Consider the following 17,148-nt stretch of genomic DNA (forward strand, 5'->3'; position numbering starts at 1 on the left):
CTCATGGGAGTAAATATAGGGAAAAACATTTTTTAAAAAAACCAGATCAGAAGCAGGTCATATGACAAAGTAAATGAATGGGCAGCTGTATTTCTCAGGGAAAAAATGATATTCCTTTTTTATTTTCAACTGCAATTTTAAGTAAAACATGTTGATGCTGCTTGAAACATAAACATCCCTTTAAAAATTGGAATCAAGATCCCAGATTTTAGGGTAAATCATCTGAGAAACAGCTGTTAGCCTGTTATGAAAGGGCTGTGTAGAGTAACGATACAGCTAGAAAGGCCGAACTCATGAAACCTTTTGTTTTACTGCCCAATGATGATAACAATTAGCCTAAGCACAGGCAACATTTAGCAGAACGATTAAATTGCTTCTATGTAAGTTATCATTTTGACCAGAAAGTGAGGCTGTATATTTGATCTTACCATGTTCTTTTTATTAGGATCATATTTTTAACTACCAGGTGGATGGTTTATTATATTGATTTCAATCTTAATTTTTAAATTATATACCTGGAGTATCAAGTGTGTACAAACTAAAAAGCATGATAATTTATATGAGAAATAACTATGTACATGTTTTAAGTCTAAAACTGAGGGATGCACATAAATATTTATATCTAAATGTGGTTACAACTAACTTATATCAGCCTGTTCAGGAATCCAGATTTACCCTACTTTGACAGCCCTGTTGCCCATTTGGCCACCACTTTTTTCAGTCACTTATATTTGACTAATTCTAGTCTTTGAACCAAAAAGACCTCACTAATGTTCAACAAAGAAGTGCCCCTGAAGGCCTGTCCACAGGTTATATTGTTCGCAAGGAAGAACTGATTGTCACCAAAATGTCTCTTGATCATGCTTCAGGGTTAAAGGAAAATAATGAACATTGTAACTATGATCCAGTCACAGTGTGTTATATATTATATATTTTAGACACGATTCTTATAAAGGGTATTTCCAACCCAAAAGGGAATGGACATTGACAGAAAGGGGATCATTTAATGAACAGTAGTTATTTATCTTAATGTAGTCAAAGTCATCCATCTTTTCTTCTTTGCTCTATTTCTGAAGAATATTTCAATGCATTATCTGAACTACGTTATATGAACTTTTCCCCTATTTCCTCAAGACAATACAATATGTTAGGCTCACATTTGTTATCAATTTAACTAATATCTTCTGTCAATTTGCCATGGACCACTAAAAACAACCTGTTCATTATTTCCTTCAATTCATTTTATCTTGGTGCCTGCTAATCTGTTTTTTTCTTTCAGTTTTCATATAATTTTTAATGAAATATTCTTTAAAACCCCATTAATAAAGTGATAGCTGGTCTCCAATTTTCTTTATCCTGTAAGCTTGTTATCCTATGAAAGAAATTAAGTACAGCACAGTGGACTGCATACACAGTATATGATGCATTATAAATAGTGTGAGCTTATCTTTATTCAAGCAATTAATCTTGCTCTTTTAGAAGAAATCCAAAGGGAAATAACCCAAGTTGTCTTATATTTCCAGGAAACATCATGCAAAAAACAGAGAAATTTACTATTTACTATATCTCAAATGTTAGAAATATATTACCCAAACAGCACTTTTCTCCCAAATGCAAATTGTTAGATAACCTGATTGATAAATGTTTACTTTGATCATATATAAATTTGACAAATTTATATATGCTATAGAAAAAAGTGTGCTGTTTACACATTCATTTTTTAAAAGTATGCCATGAGAATTAAAAAAAAAAAAAAAAAAAAAACTATGTCTTTCCAAATGTCTTTAATTCATCTGGATAATAGAAGATGATAATATAAATATATGTAATCTTTCTCCTTTGAATTGATAGCCAAACCTCTAAATTGTTGAAGGCAGCAATATGTCTGGCTAAAATACTGTGTTATGCATTGGGAATTTAGCTTTATCAGGAATTATTACGTATTATTTTTGATCCTTTTAATGAATACTTTTACAAATTAGAAACTTAAAGTAGTTCCTAAATTATCAATCTCCTCTACTGACATCCTACTAATAAAATAAGAAACTTACCACATTTAAGCTTTCTTTTACTTCTCCTTCCAAACATATCCCTATATGAAAAAAATTAATAGTTAAAAATATTTTCAAGGATTCTAACATTTTTACTTTTTCTACAAGTCTTACAGTTGTTTGACCTTGTAGTCTGATGTATTTAAATGTGTTGAATGCTTGCCAGTTTCCCTCCCCTCCCTTCCCCTCCCCTCCTCTCCCCTCCCTTCCCCTCCCCTCCTCTCCCCTCCCTTCCGTTCTGTTTTACAATTGGCCTCTTGATTCTTTAGTTATTTTAGTTCAATTTTATTGGCTCTGTTTTAACAATATTTAGTGTTTCATCTTGTTGTATTCCAAGAAGAGGTTGTAGGTGCTATGTTTTCTGAGAATGTTTTTTGGTGTATTTATACTTGGCTTCATATAAAACTTTTGATTACACAATTTTCTCAGAACTTTATAGGTATTTTTCTTGTTTTGTTGAATGTTGTTTTGGAAAATCTAAAGCCAGCTGTTATTGCCTGTTGGAAGTGATTTGGATTCCCAAAGGACACTTTTTATATACTTAAGTTTATTAAGCTTGTCATGAACTTTATGATGTACAAACTTGACTAGACTACAATTTCCAGTTATTCAATCAAATACTAATCTAGATGTTGCTGCAAAAGGTATTTTGTAGATTCGATTGAAGTTCATGATCAATTGACTTTGAGCAAGGGAGATTATCCTAGATAATCTGGGCAGGCCTGGTACAACCAGTTGAAAGGGCTTTTTTTTTTTTTAAATTATTTTTTATTATTATACTTTAAGTTCTAGGGTACATGTGCATAACGTGCAGGTTTGTTACATATGTATACTTGTGCCATGTTGCTGTGCTGCACCCATCAACTCGTCAGCACCCATCAACTCGTCATTTACATCAGGTATAACTTCCAATGCAATCCCTCCCCCTTCCCCCCTCCCCATGATAGGCCCCGGTGTGTGATGTTCCCCGTCCCGAGTCCAAGTGATCTCATTGTTCAGTTCCCACCTATGAGTGAGAACATGCGGTGTTTGGTTTTCTGTTCTTGTGATAGTTTGCTAAGAATGATGGTTTCCAGCTGCATCCATGTCCCTACAAAGGACACAAACTCATCCTTTTTTATGGCTGCATAGTATTCCATGGTATACAGCCAACAGACACATGAAAAAATGCTCATCATCACTGGCCATCAGAGAAATGCAAATCAAAACCACAATGAGATACCATCTCACACCAGTTAGAATGGCGATCATTAAAAAGTCAGGAAACAACAGGTGCTGGAGAGGATGTGGAGAAACAGGAACACTTTTACACTGTTGGTGGGATTGTAAACTAGTTCAACCATTATGGAAAATAGTATGGCGATTCCTCAAGGATCTAGAACTAGAAGTACCATATGACCCAGCCATCCCATTACTGGGTATATACCCAAAGGATTATAAATCATGCTGCTATAAAGACACATGCACACGTATGTTTATTGCGGCACTATTCACAATAGCAAAGACTTGGAATCAACCCGAATGTCCATCAGTGACAGACTGGATTAAGAAAGGGCTTTAAAACTGAACTGAGGCTTACCTGAAGAAATCCTGCCTGTGAATAGTAATATCTGCCATGCACAAGAGTTTCAACTTACTTTTCCTGGTGGCCAGCTCTATGGACTTAGGACTTGTCTCATCAAGCACACAACTGCATAAACCAATTCCTTGCAATAAATTCCTCTCTCTCTCTCTCTCTCTCTCTCTGTGTGTGTGTGTGTGTGTGTGTGTGTATTGAGAAATAGCCAGCTAGTTCTTCCTCTATATCAGTTGAACACTGACTAATATTGATTATCTTAAAATGTAGAATTGACCAGTGTGTGGAGGCTAGAATATTGAGGAGCCTTACAGAAAAAGCCTAGATTTCCTTGAACAGACCATTAGTAGAATTATGGATGTCAAAGACTCTGCTCATAAGGACTCAGAAAGAAGTGAGGAGCCTGGTAGGGAAAACCTAAATTACCTTAGAGAATATCTAATTATAAACAGACAGTAGAAATATGGAAGTTAAAGATGCTAAAATTGAGAGCCCAGGAGGAAATTAGGAACATGCTATTGGTAACTGGATGGGAAGAGATTCTTGTTATACAGTGGCAGAAAGCTTAATTAGTGAAATAATGTCCTGCAGTTACATAGGAGGAGAATTTTTGAGATATGGCCTTGGACATTCAGTTGAGAACAGTTTTAAGCAGAATTGAATGTGCAGCCTGTTTTTTGTTGTTGTTGCTTGTAGTAAAATGCCAGGGGAAATTGCATTTGAAAGAAGTACTGTTGCACAAAAAGGAACCAGGATGAGATGATTTGGGACATTCCAATCCATCCAGACTGTGAAAAATGCTAAAATGGAGGTTCACTGTCAGGAAAGCATATTCTAGAGGGGCAGCTGAGATACGGCTGGACAACGTTTTGCTGATACCTCAGAAAGATCAAAAAGAGAATTTAGTCACACAAAGGCTCTTTGAAAAGAATAAATGTGTGACTCACAAGTCTCATTAGTTACCAAGCAGAAGCTAGAAATGAAGATACTTTTCTTTGTTTGTTCTGTGCTACTATAACAGAATACCTGAGCCTGAGTAACTTATAATGAACAGAAGTGTATTTTCTCACAATTATGGGGGCTGGAAAGTCCAAGATCAAGGTGCTAGCAACAAGTGATGGTCTTCTTACTCTATCATTACATGGTGGAAGGTGGAAGTGCAAAGGCACAGAAAGGGGCTGAACTTAAGGCATTAATCGCACCCATGAGGGCTTTGCCCTCATGGCCCAATCACCTCCCAAAAGTCCCATCTGTCAACACTGCCACAATGGCAACTAAACTTCAAACTGAATTTTGGAGAAAACAAGCATTCAAATCATAGCAATGGGATTATACAGGAAAGATTTGTGGAGAAGTCTCTTGTCTAATGAAGTGAATTCCCGTAATACACATGAGGCCTCAGGATTTCTGAAAATTTTAAATCAGTGGAACACTGCCAGCTTGGACCAAAAGGGACAGAAACCATATTAAGTGAAAGAAGGCTACTGGACTCCCAAAAGTGTACAGGCAGGAAATAGACTATTAAAATGACTCAGCTGCTAACCCATGCTACTTTTCATGAAAAAAGAAGGATGACTTAAGAGGGCAGAGCTGAAAACCACAGAGGATTATTCTCAGACTCAGAAATGTTCTCAAGTTTGCCCAGCTGGGTTTTAGAATGACTTGGGATCAGTCACCCTTTTTCTTTTTATTTTATCTCATTTTGAATGGGAATTGCTTATTCCTGTCTCATCAAGGTATTCTGTGAGCAGATAACTTATCCTTGAGTTTCACAGGTCCATAAATGGAGAGGAATTATGCATCACGACAGATTATACCCAGGGCTTCACCCATATTTAAATGTGTCAATTCTAGACAGTCGCTTTTATTTAGGGGTTAATTTTATTGTTTCTGTTATATATTCTTTAAAGTTATTGAAAGTTGTAGGAATTTTCATGCTTCAGTAAAGATGCAGTTATATTTATATTTTTGGTTGATTAAAATATACTTTATTTTGGCATTGTGGGAGAGGAAAAGAGAAAAACTTTGCTATTATTGTGTCTCTTTTAGCTAGGAAATTGATTACCTATTAATGCATATAAATAAATCAGGGCCAGGAAATTGTACATTTGTTAAGTAAATTCTTCCATTTATAAACTAACTTGTATCCAGTCATATTTCGGAAAGAATTTAAAGTAATCTTAACATTAGTATAATCAATAAACAAGCCTTAAATTATAGAATCTTTAACAGGATTGAGAAATCTAAATAAGTCTGGAAAATGAAGTCTAAAAAATTTAAAAATGGCTCAATTCTGAAAGACAGCACTTATTTTTAAAAAAATACATGTTTATAAAACACATTTATTTGGAATTCAGTTCGAAAAATCCATCAGGAAAAATTCTCACTTGTTTGGAGTTCGTTTTTTACTGAAATAGCATGGTATTACTTTTGCCTCTTGAATCTAGAAAAAGGCCTAAGCACAAGAAAAGGAAAAAAAATGTATATATTTTTGCATGTCAGGGCTAATGTAATTGTTGAGTAAATGCGTAAAGCTAAGCTTGTTATAGTCAACTGCCAATTATTGCAATTTTTCTTAGGGATTTAAATAGTATGGGAAAATAATACTTAAAATATTTAACTGTGTAATTAACTGCAATGTTTAGCTCAAAATACATTTAAAACTGATATTAGTAATGAATAGCTTAAAAATTCATTGAATTGCCCTCTTCCCCTTAAAGATATAGAACAATAACCAAAGTGATGTGATTTGTCTCAAGAAAAACAAAAGGACTGGGTAATTCAAATTTGATTTAACAATTAAGAATAGCTACACTTGCCGGGTGCTGTGGCTCACGCATGTAATCCCAGCACTTTGACAGGTCAAGGTGGGCGGATCATCTGAGGTCGGGAGTTTGAGACCAGTCTGATCAACATGGAGAAACCCCGCCTCTACTAAAAAAAAAAAAATACAAAAAATTCGCCTGGCGTGGTGGCACATGCCTGTAATCCCAGCTACTCGGGAGGCTGAGGCAGGAGAATCACTAGAACCCAGGAAGGGGAGGTTGCAGTGAGCCCAGATCACGCTACTATACTCCAGGCTGGGCAACAGAGCAAAACTCCGTTTCAAAAAAAAAAAAAAGAATAGCTATACTTAATTGGAAATTCATACATCTGACCCGTGAGGGAAATTTTTTTATTAAAGTTATCTTCCCAACAAAGTGAAAGGAAATATCTTGTGGATTATGTATGCTGAGCCCAATAAAAACTGTCATTATGCTCTTAAATTTTAAGAATTTTTTTGTGTTATTGTATTACTCTCATAAATGTAACTAAAGTGGAAGGAGCATTTATCTTTAGTCTTTTGTCTTTAGTTAGAGCAAAGTCTCATTAATGGATTTAACCTACCCATGTTGAGACTGAGGGATAAAAATATTTATATTTTTAAAATAGAGTACTTAAAATTAATAACTTTAATAATTTGAGATAATGTTTGTATTACTCCAAGTACACAGACACACTTATACACATATGCACACATACACACACACACATACACACACATGCTTTTAGAAGAAAGAAAATGCCCCTCCTAAGGAATCCTTATAATTCTATTGGAATTATTAACTAAAAGTATTTTAGTGTTTTGGGCAGCTATAAAATTTATTTATATATAGTGATATGATCTGTGTTTCTATCTAAAGCCCTTGAAGACAGGAAAAGGAAAAAGTTAGCTTTCTATATCAAATACTTGAAAATCTATTTAAGTTGTTTATTAAGCAAACAAGCAAAAAATAAGTAAATACAGAATGAAAATAAAGTTAAAATGTTAGTATATTTCTTTATGAACTCTTTATTCCACTGAAGAAATGAGCCTTTTGAACTAACTGTAGTTTGATTATTGAACAATCACATAGCTGTGATTCCCTAATTTTCTACTCTAAAATAGCATTTTGATTGGATTTATAAAGGTATGTATCAACAGCACAATTTTCATACATTTAACATTTAAATGTATAGTGAAGAATATTCTGGCAAAATTTAAAATATGTGCCTGTTTCATGACCTGAAGAGATTTAAAGGTGGTAATATTTGCTATAATTTAACATTTTTAAATAATTCATATTCTCATTTTGTATTGTTATTTACTCTTAGTCAAGGGTTAGAGAACATTTTCACTCGTGTTTTAATTATGCAATGTTGGTATTTCATTGTAATATGAGATCAGTAGTCCTAGCATTTATTTTTACGGATCATATTATTTATTGGCATATCGTTTAACTGCCTTCTTAACCATTTTGTCCCTTGGTTTTGAATCTTAATGTTTTCCTTCATCACTGATCTTTAAGAATGATCTTTCAGCTTAAAAGAAGCTAAACGTAAGAAAGTTTCATTAATTTAAGAATGGGGCTGCTTTGGATTCGCTTTTCCTTGTTCAAGAAGTACATAATTTTTCATATTGATAACCTGGTGTCCTCCTTTTTAAATATTACTAATGAACAGAAATAAACTTAGATAAAAATGGCATGACAAAAAGTATGACATTCACTTATTTCAAATCAAAGAAAATGAATGCAACATAAAGTGCTTTAACTGAACACTGACAAGATATTAAAAGTACAGCATTTAAAAACTGGTCATTTACACTAGGTTATAGATTATTTGTCCACCAGTTCAAACTCACATGTGAAAACTCCATACTAAAAACCTCACAGTATTGGCTAGTAGTCCATGAAGGATGCATTAGCAATTTAATGAATATCATTCGTTATTTATTAAATATTGTTCATTACATTGCTAATTAATTGTAAATGCATAATGTTCACAATGAAAGAAAACATCTACCTGTTGTCATTGTTTTTAACCTGTGATCTTTGTATTAGTATGAAAACTATAAAATATGTTTTTTTTAAACCTTGCAGATAAATTTAGTTACTTAATAGGACCAGTACAGGGTAAAGATAAAGGATTAGGCTATTTCTATCTGTACTTATAAATACTTGTTAAAAATTGACTTCAGTAACTAGCCCTACCATTCTGGTTTAAGCTTTGTTAGCCACCCAAGTCTCCCTGGTACACTTAGAACTGGTCCTGACCTTAATAATTTATACATTTGCCCTTTTTAAAGTATTGTGTCTGTGCTGGCATTTGTGTGAAGGGGCGGGCACATTAGAAAGAACTTGAAACTTTAAAATTTCCTAGAAATTTAGGAATCTCCATGGTTCAATGTAAATTATTGTTCTTTCATCTGAGATGTTCTTGCCCATGCATTTTGAGTGTTGAAATATTCTTCAGTAATACATACAAAAAGAGGAACAGTTGTGACAATAGATGCTCTTTCTTTTTATTATGCCCACTTAGCAGAATGTAAAGCTGTCTGCCATCTTTATGTCAATTTTCTAATATTTATTTATTTATTTTTAAAATCACTGTGATTCTTGAAGTACAGCCCTGGAACCACTGCCTTAAATACTCCAGGCTCTGCAGGAGGGAGGCAACAAGCTCTCAATAACACAGTACACTGTTTGGGAGAGGAAGGGAAGGGCTACCTTGAGTTCTCTGAAAACTCCTCATCTACCCTGAATATTAAGCATAACGAGCCTCACTTATCTGAGAAGCAGGGGAAAACTAGAGGTGGTGCAGAGTTCATACTGTGGGATATTATACTAGCCGTTATTCTTAGTGAACTGAGAGGGCTATCATCAGTTTACAAATGGTGGTTTTGACCTGAGGGCTTTTCAATAGCTGCTACAAAATAAATTTTTGTGGAGAAGACCAACATCAGTATACCTCCAGGAAACAGCTATATGCTGCTCTCAGAGGGCTGACCAGCAGAGTACACTTTACAGGTATAGCTGTAGAAGGATTTGAAAAGATTGGAAGGGTGATTAGCAACAGGAGAGACCACCAGTTGACTCGTAACCATTGAAGTGCTAACAGTCTCTTGATACCAGTAACCATTGGTTAAAACAATATGGCATTGTGGTTTAAAAAACAGGCTTTGAAGTTAGACAGAATAGGGAATAAATTCTGGTTTCACCTCTTACCAGCTGGAAGGCCTTGAAAATGCCCTGTAACCTTCCTATGCTTCAGTATCTTGAGCTGTGATGTATGGTAATATTGACTTCATAGGATTCTCAGCAAATTAAACATATTCTGATTTCAGAATTAAATTAGCAAATGTGTATAACCTGCTTTGCACACCTGTTGTATACTAAATTCTCAATAAATACCGGCAACTATGTTCTATCCATTTGTTAATTCAAAAAACTTCAGATACTGCGTATGTGGCCTAGTGAGGTAGGGGTGAGGAAGAGCTCTTATTCTTTTGAGTTTCAAGAGTAGTGTGTTGCTACATCTAAATCCCATATGGCAATATTGACTTAGTATATCAAAAAGAAGTAGTCCATAAACAGCAAAAATTATTAATATCAGAAACAAATTAAATTCCTGCTTTTGTCTTGGGATGACATGCATAATGAAAAATAAGGAACAGAGTTTTACCAGCTATATGCCTTTCAAATGAAAATATGTTTATTTGTAGTTAACTTTGCAATTATGAAAGAAGGTACAATCATTTAAAAAATCATGAGGCCTTGTTTGTGTAAGTTCCAAGACTCCATTGACACTACCAATTGGAAAATGGGGCATTAGCAAGACTCTACAAACCTTCAATATATGTCTAATGTAACATTTATCTTTACGTTTTCCTTGCAAATTCAACACTCCATTGACTTCATGTGTTTCTATTAGTCTTCAATCAGGATAAGCTAGTGGGAGAAAGTGGCAGTTCTATATTCACCTCTACTGAGATTTTAGTGTAGGCATTTTATTTGACCTGATATTGAGGCATATGAAAAATATAAGTAGGTAATTGTAACACAATGGTAAGGATTTGTGTATCTAAACACATCAAACATAGAAAAGGTACAGTAAAAATACAGTATCCAAAACAAAACATGATACACCTATATAGGGCACTTATGGAGCTTACAGGACTGAAATTTGCTCTAGGTGAGTCAGTGAGTGAGTGGTGAGTAAATGTGAAGGCCTAGGACATGACTGTACACTACTGTAGACTTTATAAATACTGAACACTTAAGTGACACTAAATTTGTAACAACAATGTTTTCTTTCTTCAGTAAAAAATTAACTTTAGCTTACTATATTTTACCTTATAAACTTTTAAATTTCTTCGTAACTTTTTGACACTTTGTGATAACACTTAGCTGAAAACACAAATAGATTGTACAACTGTAAAAAAATATATTCTTTGTTTGCATCCTTGTTCTGTAAGCCCTTTCTATTTTAGGATTTGTTTATATATATATTTTAGTTTTTTATTACAAATTAACACACAAACATACACATCAGCCTCGGCCTACACAGGATCGTCAATATTCACTGTCTTTCTCCTCCATATCTTGTCCCACTGCAAAATATTCAGGGCCAATAGCAGCATGAAGCTGCCATCTACTATGATAACAATGCTTTCTTCTGGAATAGCTCCTGGAGAACATGCCTGAGGCTGTTTTACAGGTTTTGTTTTTTTTAGTAAGTAGAAGGAGTACACCGTAACATAATGTTAAAAATTATAGTATGGTAAATACAGAAACCACTAACAGCCATTTATTATCACGTATTATGTACTGTAAATAGTTGCATGTTCTGTACATTAATATAACTGGCAGTGTAGTAACATTGTTTACACCAGCATCATCATAAACATGTGAGTAATTCATTGTGCTACAATGTCACCACAGCCAGGACTTCACTAGGCATTTAAGCTCCATTTTATATCTGGTCCATCATTGACTGAAATGTTGTTATGCAGCATATGACTATATTTCAAAGCCCATTAAGAATTAGGACCCAGGTCTGTCTGTATCAGTTAGGGTCCACTTAGCAGATAGAAACTGCATAGTAATTTAAGCAGGAAAAGTCTAATATAGTAGTTATTAACTACGACAGAGATTGGAGTAAATGTGATTTTCTACTAAGGGGTAAAAGAACTCTAATTGACAAGAGGAGATATAGGGACCACTTGGTCTGAGGCAGAGCACCTGAAGAAAGACAAATTTTTACAAAGGCCACCCATGGGGAGTCAGTGAATGGAGGACTACACTGAGCTGGCATTCTAGTGACACTCATGGAGAAGCCATTCTGGAGATCTGTGGCAAACTGTCTGTAAAGTGATGTCACATTGTGGAACTCAATGGGAAGCCATTCATAGGAAGGTGCTGCGCTGGTGGAACTCTCTAGGAAGTGCCCAGTGGTGGGAGGAGCGGAGTGCCCTCTGAGATGCCAGAGAAGTTGCAGGAGCCTGCTAAGAGACCCACCAGATCCAGAAAGAACCCATTCATTGTCCAGTTCTCTCCATTGCCCAATTTGTTTTATACTTAAAATCATACCGTATTGCAAGGAAGAAGCGTTCTAACCTCACAAGCAGGACAGTGAAGGATGGATTTGGATTTGTGAGACAATAGATGGATACCTAGCACACTGTTCGCCACCAAATCATGTCATATGGCCTTATATTCACTTTATCAGAAAATATGACATGTAACAAAATAAAGAAGACTAAGAGGAAAGGAAGGAAATATATGTAATCGGGTTATAAGTGGAGATTTACATTAGTGTCTCTCTTTTCTTTAAAATGTTTCTAGGCAGAGTCACTTTAAGTCCTCAGGAGACTGCTTTGTTGAATTTTAGGACCCTGGCTTATCAACCAAAAACTAGAATTACAAACTGGAGGTCCAATGGGCATACCAGAGATTTTTCACTATATAATTTAAATTATTGTTTAATTCCAGTTTTCTCAGCTACTAGTTAATACAGGCCATGTTCAGTTGACAAAGATTAATTTGCAAATAAGAGCTTCCTTAGGTATCTGAAGCCTACTTGCATCATTTATAGACTGTAAAATTTAGGCAAGTTATTTAACTTCTCTGGGTCTCAATTTCTACATGTAAAAGGAAATAATAATAGGACTTACCTTATAGGTATGTTATGAAAATTAAATATGTTAATATTTTAAAGCACTAGGAATAATTCTTTGCACATAATATGTGCTATACAAATGTTTGCCAGATAAAAATAATTCAGTCACAGCAATATGCATTTTATATTTTCTTAAAAACCTTCACCTAGGAATATTAATTCCTTTAGTAGTTCCAATATATGGAACTCTATATTTACTCAACATTTTTGTCAGATTAATCTGATTCCATTGTTTAACAGAAGTTAAAAGTAAGAATCTATAGTTATACTATAGAATGTATAATGTGAATGCTGTTCATTAGATATCTTAATTTTTTTCACAGCTTTAACAATACTGCTTCAAGCTGATAGTGGTTTAAGATGATATTAGTAAAGCCCTTACTCTTTAGCTTTTGGAATTAACTGAAAAAGAAGATTTTTGGTAAAGTAACTTTGACTAAAAAGAACATGTTTTCAGTGTGACCTGTTGTACCCAAATTGTTAAATAGTTTTTAATTTGCATCCCTTAAAAGAAGCAAGTATGACACTCTGTAAAATGTCGCAAATTTTATATATTTTCTCTTTTCTCTATAGATGGCAAAGAAAAATATTCTGAACTAATCAAAAAGTCCAAAGCAATTGAAATGTTATTTACACTCTATCCTCCTGAAGGTGCACACGTGCCTAACAGTACACTACTCAAGTCAACTTGGTTGAGACCCATAGTAAATGGGGAAGAAGGTTATAAATATATAGGTAAGATATTGAGCCTTATTTTTTATTATAAATAAGTGATACCTTATAATATTATATATAACTATATTCATCACATAGATGATGTGGGATGATACATAGATCCTATAGAATGTTCTCTTTACTTCTTAGATACTATGCCTGCAATTTAAAAAGGGACTGTTTTGTGCTTTGGTACCTCCACTAGAATAGTGAAACTATATTGTGCCTGTCTACTCACTAGTTGATGGAAATTTGGGTTCTTTTCACTTTTGCATTACTACAAGTAAAGTTGCTATGAACATTCATGTTCAGGACTGTGTTTAGACATGCGCTTGCATTTCTCTTGGCCAACTTGTTTTCCAGTCATTATAACATTTCATATTACCCACCCACAGCAGAGATATAAGAGTTGCATTTATTCCACAGCTGTATCAACACTTGGTACAATCAGCCTTTCTAATTTTAGCCAATCTAATAAATGTATGTTGGTAGCTCTTTGTGGTTTAAATTTGCATTTCTCTAGTAAACAATGTTATTTGGCATCTTTTCATGTATTTATTATTTGTATATCTTTGTTGAAGTGTCTATTCAAAACTTTTGATCATTTTCATATTATTATTTATTAAGTTTTGAGAATCCTTTACATATTCTGAATACAAATAAGTTAACCTTTATATGCTTTGTGAATATTTTCCTCCAGTCTGTGATTTGTCTTTTCTGTCTTTTAATAGTATCTCTGGAAGAGCAGAAGTTTTCACTTTTGATAAAGTACAATTTGCTACTGTGTTTCTTTATTGCATGCTTTTGCTGCCATATCCAAGAAATGTTGGCCTGGATTGTAGCAACAAGGTTTTCTTCTATAAATTTTATAGTTTTAGGTTTATATTTCAGTGTGTGGTTGATTTGGGGTTAATTTTTGTATGTGGTTCAAGATATAAATTGAAGTTCTTTTTTTAATACTTTGATATCACAAACTTTCCAACAATATTTGTTGAAAAGACTATTTTTCTATACATTAACTTTGCAGTTTTGCAAAACCAAATAGTGAAAAAAGATATATAGATAGCAAATGAGCACATGAAAAATGATCAACATCATTAGTCATCAGGGAAATGCAAATTTAAACTACAGTGAAATACTACTACTCACTTATTAGAAAGGCTAAAATAATTTTTTTAATCTAATGATACCAAACAAGGAGATGGAACACCTCAAACACTCACACATTACTGGTGGAAATGCAAAATAATACAGCCATTTTGAAAATATTTTGATACTTTCTCATAAATGGAATATATTCTAATCATAAAGCCTAGCCATTCTATTCCTAGGCAATTACCTATTCCTAGGTAATTGCCCAAAATAAAAGAAAGCATTTATTTACACAAAACACACATATTTATAATATATATAAATAGGAAATATATACAATATATTATATATGTAACGTATGTGTGTATACATACATACATATATATACGCATATAAACATATATATATATATATAATCAGCATTATTCAAAGTTGCCAAAAGCTGGAAACAACACAACTGTTCTTCAACTGGTGAGTGAATAAACAAAATTTGATTCATCCATAAAAATTTGGTTCAGCAGTAAAAATGGAGGAGTGAACTATTGATACACACAACATGGATGAATTTCAGATGTATCATATTAAGTGAAAGAAGCCAGAATCCAGGGCTATGGTATGATTCCATTTAAGTGGCACTTTTGAAAAAGCAAACCTATAGTAACAAAGGTCAGGCCTGTGATTGCCAGGGTTTAAATTTGATGGTAGGGTTTTACTACAAAGAGGCAGCATGAGGGAGTTTTTAGGGTGATGGAACCGTTCTGTATCTTGATTATGATAGTGATGACATGATTTTAAATAAGTCAAAACCCATAAAATCGTACACCAAAAGGAATGAAGTTTACTATAAGTAAAATGTTTTAAAATAAACACAAAATTAAAAGAGAATCATTTATATAAATGGCCAAAAAGTTCATAAGAAGATGTGTACCATCATTAACCATAGGGAAATGTGAATTAAACCACAGTGAGATATCACTATACATCTACGAAAATGGCTAAAGTTAAGAAGACTGGCCATATCAAGTGTCAGCAGGGATGTGCAGCAACCAGAACACTAATATCATGCTACTACAAATATAAAATGGTAAATACAGTTTGCAAAATATTTTGGCATTTATTTATCTATTTTTTTTCTTTTTTTTTCTTTTCTTTTCTTTTTTTTTTTTTTAGAGAGAATCTCAGTTTGTAGCCCAGACTGGAGTGCGGTGGCACAATCTTGGCTCACTGCACCCTCTCTCTCCCAGGTTCAAGTGATTCTTGTGTCTCAACCTCCCAAGAAGCTGGGATTACAGGTGCCCACCACCGCAACCAGCTAATTCATATATATATATATATATATATTTTTTTTAGTAGTAGAGACGGGGTTTTACCATGTTGGCAAGGCTGGTCTTGAACTCCTGACCTCAAGTGATCTGCCCACTTCTGCCTCCTGAAGTGCTGGGATTACAAGCATGAGCTACTGCACCTGGCCAATTTTTTTAAAAAGTTAAACATACACCTGCCATACAACCAGGCATTACACTTCTACATATTTATCCCAAAGAAGAGAAAATATATGTCTATTCAAAAACTTGTATATGAATATTCATAAAACATTTTTATAAAACACTCAAACTAATAGAAACAACTCAAATAACTACCTACAGATGGATGGATAAGCATATTGTGATATATCTATGTAGAATACTCAGCAATATAAAAGAAAAAACCTGGATACCTTTGATACACTAACAACATGGCTGAATCTCAAAATAAGTATGCGAGTGAAAGAGGCCAGACAATAAAGAGCACATACTATATGATTCCATTTATGTAAAATACTAGAAAATGCAAACTGAGTAGAAACAAATCTGTGGCTACCTGAGAATGAAGATTGGAAGTAGAAGTGAGAGGTGATGGGTTAAAAAATTTGAGAGTAATGGAAATGTTTATCATCTTGATTGTGGTTATCATTTCATGGATGTACAAAGTAAAAAGTTATTGAATATTACACTTTATGCAGTTTATTGTATATATTTTATGCCTCAATAAATCTATAAAAAGCAAGTTAAAAACATAAATATTAAAGAACCAAGGTAGGGAAGTTTTTATTTTGGTAGTATTTTTAAAAGATGTTTTCTCTTGAAGCTTTAAAACTTGCACTTTAAAACTTATTTAAAGAGAGTCACAAATTCAGTGCAATATCATTGGACTGATGCATATAAAGGCATATTTAAGGGCTCAGTTCTGTAATAGCCTAGAGGAAGAAGAGAGAAAGAAAAGGAAAGAAAATTATGAAAAAAAGTAACTTAAGTTGAAAGTTGTGGGTTTAATAAAATGAATTAAGAACCTGACTGCTATTTATTTTCTCTGCAATTTTCCACCTGAAATTATCAGAAGGTGACCTATACCTATTTGTGTTTGCTGTTTACAGTCTATTTGCAAACACTTTGTTAAAATAAAACAAATTAAAAGGAAATATGCAAGTGGCATTGTGTTGTTATTTTCAAACTCTGTCTTCCAAGCTTTTTGCTGATTTTTTTCTTTTTCTATGGGTGAGTGACCAGAGCCTTGAATCTTTTTGAATTACATTGTTATTGAATTGACTGACAAGAGCTTTGTAACATTTGCCTTGAAAAAGATTAGTCTATTACAGAAGTGCTTCCTAAAACTGAGTAACTCCTTAACTATAAACATTTTAGGGAAGATAGCTTTGGGAATTTATTATGTGTTCCAACATTAATACTCTACAATGTA

At 33.7% G+C, this 17,148-nt stretch overlaps 1 protein-coding gene across 3 annotated transcripts in view; it reads left to right on the forward strand.

Annotated features, from left to right (window-relative positions):
* The window catches only part of IQCM (IQ motif containing M), a 478,893-nt gene that overhangs the window by 380,367 nt on the left and 81,378 nt on the right, over nt 1-17,148 (forward strand). For all 3 annotated transcript variants that reach the window (XM_031664245.1, XM_031664246.1, XM_021938849.2), the window contains one exon: nt 13,180-13,341. In XM_031664245.1, the coding sequence (XP_031520105.1) occupies nt 13,180-13,341 (162 nt within the window). The remainder of the gene's footprint in view (nt 1-13,179; nt 13,342-17,148) is intronic.

Source organism: Papio anubis, chromosome 3, assembly GCF_008728515.1.
Source record: "Papio anubis isolate 15944 chromosome 3, Panubis1.0, whole genome shotgun sequence".
Taxonomy (NCBI): Eukaryota; Metazoa; Chordata; class Mammalia; order Primates; family Cercopithecidae; genus Papio; species Papio anubis.